The sequence below is a fragment of the Zeugodacus cucurbitae genome, chromosome 5, assembly GCF_028554725.1.
Source record: "Zeugodacus cucurbitae isolate PBARC_wt_2022May chromosome 5, idZeuCucr1.2, whole genome shotgun sequence".
In the NCBI taxonomy this organism is placed as follows: domain Eukaryota; kingdom Metazoa; phylum Arthropoda; class Insecta; order Diptera; family Tephritidae; genus Zeugodacus; species Zeugodacus cucurbitae.
In genome coordinates this window covers 59,194,427-59,207,500 of record NC_071670.1, presented here as the reverse complement: position 1 = coordinate 59,207,500, position 13,074 = coordinate 59,194,427, and the positions used below count along the sequence as shown (strand labels likewise).

General features: G+C 35.4%; 3 protein-coding genes across 5 annotated transcripts in view; all 3 read right to left on the bottom strand.

Annotated features, from left to right (window-relative positions):
- Positions 1-2,706, bottom strand: part of LOC105209963 (mucin-2) — a 29,372-nt gene extending 26,666 nt beyond the window's left edge. For all 3 annotated transcript variants that reach the window (XM_054230792.1, XM_011180663.3, XM_011180664.3), the window contains exon 1: positions 2,385-2,706. The gene's annotated coding sequence lies outside the window, so the exon portion shown is untranslated. The remainder of the gene's footprint in view (positions 1-2,384) is intronic.
- Positions 2,707-5,095: 2,389 nt separating this feature from the next.
- On the bottom strand, positions 5,096-6,798 carry LOC105209962 (uncharacterized). The gene is made up of 4 exons (XM_011180662.3): positions 6,155-6,798; positions 5,928-6,082; positions 5,681-5,865; positions 5,096-5,613 (listed from the first exon to the last, which is right to left on the bottom strand). Exons 1-4 carry the CDS (start codon positions 6,643-6,645, stop codon positions 5,134-5,136), a joined length of 1,311 nt encoding a protein of 436 aa, XP_011178964.2. The 5' UTR covers positions 6,646-6,798; the 3' UTR covers positions 5,096-5,133.
- Positions 6,799-7,751: 953 nt separating this feature from the next.
- Positions 7,752-9,682, bottom strand: LOC105209961 (uncharacterized). The gene is made up of 4 exons (XM_011180661.3): positions 9,102-9,682; positions 8,840-9,006; positions 8,589-8,773; positions 7,752-8,159 (listed from the first exon to the last, which is right to left on the bottom strand). The coding sequence occupies exons 1-4, from the start codon at positions 9,548-9,550 to the stop codon at positions 7,866-7,868; spliced, it is 1,095 nt and encodes a 364-aa protein (XP_011178963.2). The 5' UTR covers positions 9,551-9,682; the 3' UTR covers positions 7,752-7,865.
- Positions 9,683-13,074: the final 3,392 nt, after the last annotated feature.

Genomic DNA, 13,074 nt, shown 5'->3' with positions numbered 1-13,074 from the left:
TCGGTTAAATTTTGATAATTTTTTGGTAATTTTGGTAACTTGTAAATTATTCAGTTATTACTTTCTTTATTCTTAGTCTTGACCTTAGTTTGAGTTATAAATATCGATTACTTCTTCGTTACTTCTTTTTAGAGTGGATTTGACCGAAAATACAGTAGTTCCTGACGTCATGAACGAAAGTTAAGTCTTTGTTGACAATTACTACGACAGTTTGACAGTTTAACAGCAATGACTCTCTCTATTCTCTCAATTATTTTATCTATTTCTTTCTTAATGAGAAATTAATAGAAGTCACTAAACATCTGAAAACGAACTATTCCCTCTTTAACAATTGTGAGAACATTAATAGATAATAATTACATTAAAAATTATTCGAATGGAGGCTTTCATAATTACTTGAGAACAAGCTTGTTCTATAAAATGAACAACCGATTCATGAAATTTCCAAACTTATTTCTTGTTCTCTCAGAAAAATATTCATTCAATATTCTCAATTTCTCGCTGGGTCTTCAAAATTGGTCCACCACAACCAATTATTGACAGTTAAAACGGAACTAAATGAGAAAGTCGAAGTAGAGCAGGAAATGAGAGCGAAATATGTATGGAATTAGATGCGAAGGAAAGATCACGCAGGTTCGTCTTATTGTTGTTGAACAACTGTTGAATGTTGAGAACGTCGGAAACACCCTTGAACTCACAAAGCTGGCTTACTGCAGAGCGTACGCCAAAGTGGTGGTTGATTTTCTTTATATTGTCTGTTTTTTGCGCAAAACTAAACTTGAGGTGTTTGAAGAATTGGAAAAAGTTTTTGAACTGGGAATTTTAGCTGCCGTTGATGAACTGTTGCATATTTTTCTTTATAGTAAGAAGCGCGTTTTTCTTGCGCTGGCAGCACTTAACCTATAATATTTACAAACATGCTTGTTGATTGCTTGCAAAAATGTGTTTGTTGTCATTTAAATTGCATTGTCTTTGTGCACCGATCTTGAAATCTTGAAATTGTTGTTGTTCTGTTTGCAATGCTTATGGCTCATGGCTCATGTCTCATATCTCAAATTACTTACAAACTTCATTTTACTCTTTAACTACCAACGCTTAGTAGGTTTATGCGCGCATATACATATGTATTTGTACTTCATTTCGCTCATTGAGTTGCGCATTTTGTTGTTGCACTGGCTTTTTATAGCCACTTTGTTTACCTTGTTACACTTTTACCCTTTCGTTGTGCGTTAATTAAATTTGTTGTTTTTGTTAGTTTTATTTTTATTATTTATTATTATGTTAATTATGTGGCAACGCAGAGAACAAGTAGAAATTATAAATAATACCTGTATAAGTATATGTGAGTAAAAGGGGATGCTGTGTCTTGAGATAAACAACAACATTTGCGCATGCGCAGCATTGTTTAGCTGTTGCGGAAGGGTACATAAGGTAAACAAGTACGTGAGATTTTGCTTTATTATAAATTAAAAAATATATATATATTTTATATCTTCTTTCTTCTCACAAGGAAGCTTGAAATTCCAGCGGCCTCATAAATTTCGCCGTTGGCAGCGTTGTGGTATTTTAATGACTTTTTTTACTTTAATAGCCACTTGCTGCCTTGTAAGTTCATTTTGAAATGATTTGTTGTTGTCTTTTATTTTTTTAATATTTTTTTGTTTTTGTATTTTTTGCACTGCATTGTAGGCGCTTTCTACGTACGGCAAGCGCCACAAAGCACACATGATGAAAGGCAAACAAAAGAATTTGTTATGTACAGAAATACATACATACAGACACAAACGTGCGTGCTTAAAGGCATGGATAAATATATATAAATGTATTTAAGGTTATATACATACATACATCCAATCATATATGTATATATCTTTGTATGTATGTATCCTTGTGTGTTTATATGTATGCGCTTGACAGCGATAAAAGCCCAACGTGTCAATGTACGTGCAAAAATAGCATCGATCAAAACAACAACAACAATAAAAACAAGAACAACACTCTGCAAAAAGCGCCAACAACCAAATAAAATCCCCACAAATCCACGATAAACAGCAATAACACAACAACAACAATAACAAATATCAAAAAAGTACGTAATGCTATATGCTTTGAGCTTTATTCTACATACATATTTCGCGCTTATTGTTTTCCTAGTGTGCATAACAGTTAATGCTTAATGCTTCAATTTTGTTGTTTTTACTTTTTGACTACTTTAAGGCATAATTATTTATTTTTGCGCGATTTTATTGTTTTTTTTTTCATTACATTACAGACATTGCTGCTTGTGTAAACACACTACGTATAAACTATTAAACACAAACGCGCACACACATATAAATACAATTACAACAATAACAACAACATTTTTTTATGTTTTCACGTACATAATCGCCTTTGGACTGCTGTCTCCTTCTGCTGTAGAGCTAGTACCACCAATATGCTAAACAGCCAAGGCAGCGCCTTCACGTTCTGTTTTGTAGCGATCGCGTCGTCGTGCACTAATCACACACGCATGCAGAAATTTCGAAAATTATGTTAAATAGTAACAACAAAAAATCGATTAATTTAATTTTTTGTTTGTTTATATGTACATAGGTGAATATGTATATTTGTAACGCGCACGCAGACTCACGATGTCAATGCGAACGGTGTTGCTCACCGAAAACACTTGTGAACACAACGAAAAGCTAAAATCAACTAAACTTACGAGCGCCGATCGCCGATCGCCATGGGAAGCAGCTACTCGTTGGTGGCGGCATACAAAATTGTGGTAACACGATGGGAAAGTGGTAATAGCGGCTTTGAGTGTGTGTGTGTGAGTTTGTTGCGCTCATTTGCTCACTGGAAAGTTTGTTTTCGTTTTCCAATTGGCGTTTAGTTGAGAAAAAGTGTGAGGAGAGAGAGTATGTGGCGCTACTGAGTGTGTGACTGGTTGTTACGGTTGCTAAGGAATAGAAAATAAATAAAATAATTTACAAAAATTTAAAATACAATTTTCTTGATTTAATAGAAGAAATTTTTCTTTTTCAAATATAGGCAATTTTAAAGTATATGAGGTACTCGACTAGACTAAGCTTGGTTTTGAATTTTTTTAATTAAAATATTTATAAGATGATGATGATCGATTTCTCATTAAAAAAAACAATTAATGGTACTCAGTGCTCAATAGTGACCCTGATTTGACAAAAATGATGATAACTGAACGGACTTTGGCAACTCAATGACGCACCTTTGGTGATCACTGGCAAACAAATCGGGTGCACTAGGTGGATGCATTCCATTTATATATGTTGGTGTTCGTTAGCACTAACATATGATGCATTCCACCATCACTCCAAGATTACCGGCAGCGCGACAAAATCTGTACACCGATTCTTTCATTTTTACACGCCGGAGAGGATCGGGTGCGTCGGGGAGATGGCTCAAACGTTTCGGACGTCCTAGGAGGTTATATATTTACCATTACTGCTATCTTAGCGTCAACAGGAGCGCGATAAACCTAAGATTGCTATGGGAACTAGCGAAGGGGAGCGACTCTCTTCTCCTTCCAAATTTCCCATTGGTAGAAGTCAGAAGACCCGAGGCACAAAAAAGCTTTAAAAACGATAAAATTTTTATGTTTTAGATAAAAATTCATGGACTTTTAAGATAAAATTCTATCAATGAAAGAAAGCAATATAATATAATATCTAAATTAATAAGGAGAGTTGTTCGGGTTACCAAATTGATGGCATTTCTAAAGTCTTCGAAATGGTCTCAAATGTATGTTTGTTTGAAAGTTCACTGGTATAAGACCACATGAGCTTTAATATTTATATTTTTGTGCCATATTGGTTAACCTCTGCTCTAATAGAAAGCAAATATTTTCATTTTACTCTCTCTAAATCAGAAGTACATAGAAAAAATAAAAAATATCCCTGATCTACCGGGAAGTAGATTCAAGAAATAACATTCGAATCTCTGTTGGAATACGCAGCAATAATTTTATACTTTTTCCTCTAGGTAACCTTTTTCCTAGCATGGATGAATTTGAGTGTTTCTAAATCGTTTTTCAAAGTTTGCTTTTTACACGCTGCAGTTTTGACTATTTCTCTTTTCAAACTTCCCTGCTTTTCGGTGTTGGGCATAAATTTTTCGAATATGCAGTTGAACCTCCATAACTCGAACTGCTCTAACTCGAAGTTCTCCATAATTCGAACTATTGAATTGGCAATAGAAGTCAAAATTCATACAAATTACCTTCTGTAACTCGGAAGTCTCTCTAACTCGAAGTTGTTTTGTGGATTATGATGATTCGAGTTAGAGAAGTTCCACTGTAATTCGAATTAAGCTCATAGCAAGCTTATTTAATGAGCTTTTAATCAAAATTACAGATCCATTGACTTTAATTTTTTATTAATTATTAAGAATATTCATATTTACAAGAATAAATATATACATTTTAAACATAAATTTAATTAATCAAAAATATTCTGTTAAGTCTGTACTTTTTATGGCATTAAAGAACTCGTTTTACTTATATCGTAGCAAAAAAAGATCTTGGTATCATGAGCTGTTCAGCATATGAGAACATTACACCAAACTGTATACCTTGTAATAACTTGAAATATATATGTCCCACGTAGGTGATCACTGTTTCGTTATTACCACTCAAATAAGACAAATAAAATTTTTATTTGAACTTTAGGACTGGAAATAAAAGCTTAAAGCTGGAGAGCTTTTTGTGTCAACAATAACAAAGTTGCCACTAAATATTATTTAAAATAAATATATACTTAAAAAATCTACAGCTTTGCTTAAGTAAACAGCATAGCTAACAGTTTTTTCTTTAGAATTTCTATATTTGTTTTTGAAAAAAAAAAAATATATTTTTTAAATAAAAATTAAATGTAGATTAATGGCTCAAAATGAAAGATATGCAATTTCCCCGCACTGGTATCATTTATTACGCAAAACGTATATACATATATATGTATTATATATACCAAGTCTTATAATTTTCATATATTTAGCTTAATTTAATATAATTTTTTTACACACATATACATATATACACAAATGTGTTATTTAAATTTTTTGTTAATTTTTTAAGATTTTTGGTTTTGAATTTTTGAGACTTTTTTACACATGATTTTACGCTATATTTTCTTTTAGATTTTCTCCCAGATTTTCTGCTACGTTTTCTTCCAGACCTTCACGAAGATTTTCCTCTTGATTTACCGCTAAATTTTCATCAAAATTTTCGGTTAAATCCGTTGTACCTGTTAAGAGTGACGGCTGCTTCTTCGGTCTGGTTCTGGGACGCAGAGACCTTTTCGTCTGTGAACTTATCGACATGAGACTCCTTTGTGCACGTACCAATGTCAGTTTACGTTCTTTGTGGAATTGTAGATTTTTCGTTAGCGGTTTTATTGAGCTCCTGCGTTTGGGTGGCATTATGCCTACAGTAGATAGACGCACATCCTCTTTAAACCATTCGATCTGTTCCACCAAGTATGCGCGAGTTGTTTCGATTTTCTCGATAGCTGTTCTCAAGTAATTAACATTACTATCCAATCTCGAGTACTCGGTGTCATAACGTAGTGTAAGCTTCGCAATGCGGTCGCGGAGATGCTGGAAGAGAGAGAAAGAGAGATTTAAATATTTATTTTTTTGTCGGTGCTTCAGAACTCGACTTCACCGCTATCTGATTGAAATAAGTGTCCGTTGTGCAGGTTGATGCAAACTGTTCGTTATCATAGCGTTTCTTATATCGCCGGATTTCATTCAATAGACGCTCCTCAGCGTTATGTATGTACATTTCAGCCTGTTCCTCTCTCACTTTGTGGTAGCGTCGCACATAACTGTTTTCTATATTATAAAGCACTGCACACAAATGGTTTTTCATGCATTAAATTTTTCAAAAATCTATACATGTCTTTATTTACCGGAGAGATCCTCCGGTTTCTTGGTTAATGAGCCCACAGTTCTTTTAATAAAATCCATAGCGAGGAGTTGAGTGCGCACTTTGCCTTTCACTGTCTTATTCGTTTGCGCTTGTGTCGAAAGTTCTCTCTCGAAATTGTGAAATTTCACTATAGACCTATATTAAACAAAGGAACAAACAAAGAATTCTATTAAATCTATAAAATTTAATTCCAATCAAATACTTTACGCCATAATTTCCTTGGGCGTTGGATAGCCGTTACGGTATACATAAGAATCGGCTAAGTCGTATAGGCAATTGCGCATAGCAGTAAAGTGCTTCAGCTTCATCCATATTGTAAACTGTGTGGGTGGCATCTGGCGATCGAGTACTTTGAACCACAGCAATCTGTTTGACACCGTCGCCAACCAATCCTCATACCGCCAGCTTAAGATCTGCTCCGGACATTGCAAATGTATGAATTTGCCCAATTTGCTACGCTCAATATCCTCTAAGAACATTATGCGATTGATTAGCTTCCTGATCGCCATGTCTACGGCCAGTAATTTGAGCTTCAATATGTTATGCAAACATAGTATATGTTCTTCCAACTTGGTACTTCTGGCGCTGACTATACTGCTCGACACACTGAATCTGCGTACGTCATTGAGCGATCGTAACGAATGTCGTTGTGTGGCTTCATTTTCCGCGATAAATTCGTAGGAATACGCTCTGCGCATAATTTAGCCGAAATTAGAAAAAATAAATCGAGCTCCAAAAGCACACGAAAATGTAAAAAAAAAATAAAAATCGCAAAAATTCGTGAATTCGAACCTTTTCAAAACGAAATTTTTAATTTTCTAAATTTTGAATGTCAAAGGTTTCAGTTTCATATTTGATGTGAAATTCTAAATTTTGCTCAGAAATTTCTTTCAAGGTGAACATGGCTGTGGTACAATAGCGATATATTTATGTTCAATACACTTAAGTCTAAAGTTGGATATTCATTCTTCTTGTCTTAATTTTCGATTCTCAACTAAAATAAGTATTTTTTTAAATCGAAATCGAAAAATTCTTCTTATATAACCTTTGTTTGAAATGAACCTGAAGTTACTCAATATAGTCTAGAAAGTGTTCCTCACGAAATTTAATTGTGTGAGAGAGCTAATACCTTCTACTTTTGGATTGTAAAAATCTTTTCTTTTGTGACTGTAATTATTCAAACTATTTTCTAGGACCGAAAGCTATTTCAGTTTTTTGTGGTGGTCATATCGATGCAAATGAGACTCTGTTGTGATGTTGCTCAAAATAGTTTCGAAATTGTTCCATATGAGAGAGAATTGATTGAGAGAGCGAATACGTTCCACTTTTGGATTGTAAATATTTTCTCATTTGTAGTTGTAAAAGCCTCGACAGCTTTCGATGGTCGAAAGCTCTTACAGCTGTTTGTTCTGGGCATTTCGACACAAATGAAACTATTGCTCAGAGAACTTGAAATAATAACCTTTATTTCTTTCGCTCTCTCTCTTAATATCAGATCAGCGCCGAAAGCTATTGGAGCAGTTCTAAGGGTGTTTAGTAGGTTATAAAGCTCTTCCAGAATAAAATATCGTTTAAAAAATTCTTTCTTAAAAAATATATTTTGAATTTTATTGCTAATTATATTGGCAGTTTGTACATTTGATTTATCTTAAAATTTATGTTATCTTAAAATATGATTATTTATATATGATTTTTAGCAATTTTTTAGTTTTTTTTATAGACTTTCATTTTACGTTTTTACGTTTTTAATTTTTTAATTATCTTTATCTTTTTTGTTTTTTATATTTTTTTTCGTTTTAGAAAATTATTTTGTAATTTTTTTTATTTTAATTTTTAATTTGTTTTTATTTGCATACTGGATGTTTCAAATTTATGGCTCCAACTCGTGTTCAGCGATTAATTCGAGACTGCTATTGACTTATGAGGCTGCCCAAGTGATCTTACTCGTATTCAGCGATTTATTCGAGACTGCCATTGACTTATGAGACAACGCAAGTGATTTTATGCTGAATCTTAAAGCTGTAAAATCGGTAATAATACCTTCCCTGAATTGTTGTACAGCCGTGCGATAGAGCTGCAACTTTTCTTTCATATATATAAGGTTTGTCTTCATTTTCGCAATGCCAGTTTGCAGAAATTGGCGGTTATTTTCTGTTTCAACATCTTTAGCCACAAACTCCATTTCCATATTCTCCAATTTGATGCGTAATAACTGTGGAAACAAGAGCATAATATTAGTACTTCGAAGTAGTTGCAGTTGTAGTAAGCGATATGCCGATTTGAGAGGAAATTAAAGAAATGGCGAAACGAACAAACAACTAGCTTAAATCAAAGAACTAGGATAAAAAGAGAAAACTAGTATATACAGAGAGAGAGTGAGAGAGAGAGAAGTTATACCACTGGAATAGTCGACAACGAACGGTTAATCGAATAGTCGATGACTGACGACTATCCAAATAGTGCAAACCGAATATTATTATTCGAATAATGCGCTATTCGATTAATTCGGTTAGTCGATTAGTCGAATACCAAGAGCTCTACCACAAACTCTCCTGTATTGTATACACCTTTTTGAAAGAGCGCAAAGCTCAAACGTCTCCAGATGAGAATTTTCGAACCGCAGTCGTCTGAAACAACTCACCTCTATCGTATTGTAATAAACATCGTTTTTGTAAGCGGCTATGAATGCATCGTTCTCACTTCGCTCTTTGTATTTGTCAATTTGTTTTATTAGCGCGTTCTTCCGAAGTTCCGCAGCAAGTTCTGCTTGTTCTTCCAACACCTCATTGTGACGTGTTGTGTACCGCTCTTTGATCTTTTCAGTTACTATCAAATAGAATAGGTTGAAATAATTCTCTTTTAATTTTTTTCCATACTTCTAAAGGTACTCACTCAGATCATTTACATTCATTCGCAGAAATTGTTGTTCAAGTATATTAATAGTGTTAGCATCTTCGTCGAAAGATCTTTTTTCTTCCTTAGATCGATTCCATTCATTGGTATTGGCAATAAGCTCTGTGCTTAATACTTCCTCCACTTCGTCATATTCCATGACCGATCTGGAAATTTAAATGCAAATAAATATGTATATTCCAAGGTTATAAGAGATGTGCTCTCATTGAAGACGTGCTTCCGTATATTTTTCTATACACACCTTAACGCTTTGAAAGCTTCTTGCTTCTGCTCCTGCTCAGTGTATGACAATAATATTGAGAGCGCGAGATCGTTTAGCTGCCTCAAGCCCACTTGCATTTTACGCTCCTCTACCCAAGTTTGATTTGTAGCCTGCATTAGGAATTCCATCCAATACACACCGTAATTACGTCGTTCCTGCCACGCTTCCTTAGTCCACATGAAGGCATTGTGCGGCATTTGTAATGCAATTTGCAGCGGTGACCTCTTATCCGCCGCAAAGAGCGTCAATTCAATGCTGTGCATCAGTTGCAGGATTAGTTGATAAATCGCATATACTTTAATCTTATCATTGTTGATGTCGTGAGCCATTTCATTTTTATTCTTCTTCTTCTGAATTTCCAATCGTATTGCCTGAATTGTTTTTGTATATTTTACGGAAGCTTTTGGATCTGGATTTTTATTATTCATAATTTGGCCACGCGAAGGAATGTGTCCGAAAGGAAATTCCAAAGTTAGTTTTGAAATAACAAATAAAAAAATAATAAAAATCCGATTTCCAAATTGTGTTGTGAAATGGGCAAATATAGAAAATTTACTGGCATAGCATACAGAATTTTGTGGAGAGCTCGGTTATGGAAAAGTCTTTGGTTGCTTGGAATGATTTTTTAAAGTGGTTAGGTAATTTAATTAGGGCTTGAAACCGACTTGATTGATACAAAGTTATGATTTTTAATAGCAGTAAATGGTCCGAAAATGGGAAGAATATGTATCAAAATGAGATCAGAAATTATTAAAAATTGTACTGTATATATTCTGAAAACAATCGAATCCTGCTTTTGGTTCCTTTTTTAAAGCGTAGTTCGGTGTCTCACATGATAAATATTCTTCTGTTATATTTTTTTAAATTCTCTAAACTCCTTAAACTCATTTTTACAAATAGTTTGAAGTCGAGTTTGAAACCCTTTTACAAAGAAATTCGAATTTGCTTTCTGAGAAGCAAAAGCGAAATAGTGAGCTTGCCCTTAGCTTCCAAACTCCAAATGTTTCGTAAATTTAAATTAGATATTGAAATCTTGATAGGCTATCTGATAAGATCTTTGTGTTATGTTATCTTTTATCTTTCTTTCTCTTTTCCGTATCTTTTCATATCTTCTTACCATCGTACAAGTTCTTTTGATGCATAATACTTTCGTATAAGAAAATCTAATAATTACTCCGAAAGACCGACTGGGAGAGACGTTAGGTTATTCAGTGCTTAATCTTTAAAAAATGGTACTCGGTATGGAAAATGGTACTCTGAAGTTCATAGCAGCCAAGTGTTCTGAAATCTATGAGGTCGAACCAATGGCATAACTATCGCAATAGCACCAGCTACCATAAAAAATGTAGCTGAATCGGACTTGTAACTGGATTTTGACCTCATATGGAAATACGGCTGTCCGCGGATTTTATAGCAGCCGATGAACAGATTCGAATACTCTGTATGGTGCCTTATTCCTTTAATGGCGATGGTCGAAAAACGGCTTAACGAGTTTCAACAGGGCTGCAAGTCGGTTATTAATTAACCAAACTTAGTTACCCCGAAAATGGATAGGACAAAGGAAAATATATTGGACAACAAATGCAAACCAAAGCAGTCTTTGTTGCTATTTAAGCGTGAGCCGAAAGAGCGCCTGCATCATTTCGAATCTATCGACGAAGTATGGATCTATTGGTATACAGTGGAGTTCAAGAAACAGTCGAAACAGTGGACTTCTTATGGCGAAGAAAGCTAGGAATGACTTATAGAGCGAAAATATATTTTAACCTACAAACCATTTCTTAAGTTTAGCAATAGAGCTTTCGAGTCGCGAGCATTGATATAAAGCCCTTACTATATCTGCAGATCAAAACTAAGAAGCCTCTGATGGCTGGAGAAGTCATCACATATTTTAGGGATGCCACGATATTTGTTGTATGTATGTGATTGGCGTGGAAACCGTTTAGCCGGTTATAGCCGAATCGATGATAGCGCGCCACTCCTCTCTTTCCTTCGCAGTTCGGCGCCAGTTGGAGATTCCAAGTGTAACCAGGTCGCTCTCCACCTGGTCCCTCCAACGGAGTGGAGGCCTTCCCCTTCCTCGGCTTTCGCCGGTGGGTACTGTTTCAGAGCTGGAGTGTTTTCGTCCATTCGGACAACATGACGTAGCCAGCGTAGCCGCTGTCTTTTTATTCGGTGAACAAGACAATATGAACGTCGTATAGCTCATCGTTCCATCATCTGCGGCATTCGCCGTTGCCAATGTTCTGAGGACCATAAATCTCGCTCAACATTTTCCTCTCGAAAACTCCTAGTGTCGTATCATCTGATGCACCATAAATCAGGACGGGAATAATAAGCGATTTGTAGAGTTTGATTTTGGTTCGTCGAGAGAGGACTTCATTTTTCCATTGCCAAAGTAGCACCTGTTGGCAAGAGTGATTTTGCGCTGGATTTCGAGGCTTAGATTGTTGGTGTTGTTGATGCTGGTTCCCAGGTAGACGAAATTGTCTACAACTTCGAAGTTATGACTGTCAACAGTGACGTGGGAGCCAAGTTGCGAATGCGCTGACTGTTTTTTTGATGACAATATTTGTTACTAATATAAAAAATTTGGAAAAAAATCTCTTTTAAAAATAATTTTTTATTTTTTTTTTTTAATTTTTTTATATTTTTTTAACCGAAATATTAGTAATTATTTATTTATCTCCAAAAATTAAGTATCTCCCCTCTTATATACTACTATTCTACTCTATTTATTACAAATTGCAGTTACCAGTCTCATAAGTCTTTTGCTTGTGTTAAACAGTGTAATTTTCATTTTCAATACAGGCATTGCCAGCTTAAATTACACTTGCAGCTTTCAGCCAAAGCGAAAAAGCTTTAAAAGCACATTAACAGCGATTTTACAGTATCAATTCAAACATACTGTTGTTGCGCTGTAAAAGCTCTGTAATCATACAGCGCTTGCAATGCTTTCAAAGCCTTAATTAGCTTATTAGCCGCTGGTTATGAGACAACAGAGGAAGTTGAAGCCGGAGTTGAAACTTCTCAGTTTTATAAATGATCGCAGCTGCCTAACCGGCAGCAGCACCATGTGAGCGCCAATAAAGCAGAACTAAGCCATACAAGAACAGCATACTGTTTTCAGCCTTGAGTTAGGTTAGTTAGTCAGTTACCTGCCTCGGCGGCGTATTGCCTTTAGCAGAGCAATAACTCATTTAGCGCCATTTGTGGACACACCACATTGTGGCAGCAATGCTTCACAAATCATTTGTGTGTGCCACGGCTTAGATTACTCGTTTGTATGTATGAGTATTTGTGTTGATTCTTTGAATTCGCGCCATGGCACGCGTGTGACCCAATTTCTGATTTTCCTGTTGCTCCATTGCCAATATTTACGACAGACGCCGCATCTTCATTTCCATCGCTGACTGACATTGTGGCCGCATTTTAGCGCGCATATGTGGCAACGACGCCGTCAACTTGGCAGTGACGTTTGCACATTTTGCGCTGTTGCTCTTTGGCAATTCCATTTGCTGGTTATTTATGTGAGTGAGTGGCGTTTTGCAATAGACCAGACCAGACCGCATGTAATTGACATAGAAAGAAGGGAGTCTCAGAAAGCTAATTGTGCTACTCACTTAGGCGCACAACAACAAACACACACAGACACTTGCAAGCAATGCAACTTAGGCGAAGTAGTCACTCCAGTTTGTTTTTTTTTTTGCTTGTTAGTTGGCTATTTGTTTATTATTTTTGTTGTTGTTACATTTTGTTATTGTTGCATTTGTTAATACTGCCGTCGCATTGCCAATCCTAGCCCTAGTTGTGTGTGCTTCTTTGTTGTCGTTGTAACTGTTCTGAGCCATTGTGGTTGTTGTTGTTGTTGTTGTTGTTGGCACATTCAAACGGTTATGCTGGTTGCCAAACAGGTTCTACAAGTGGCAATTTTCTGCAAGCCCTCTTGTAG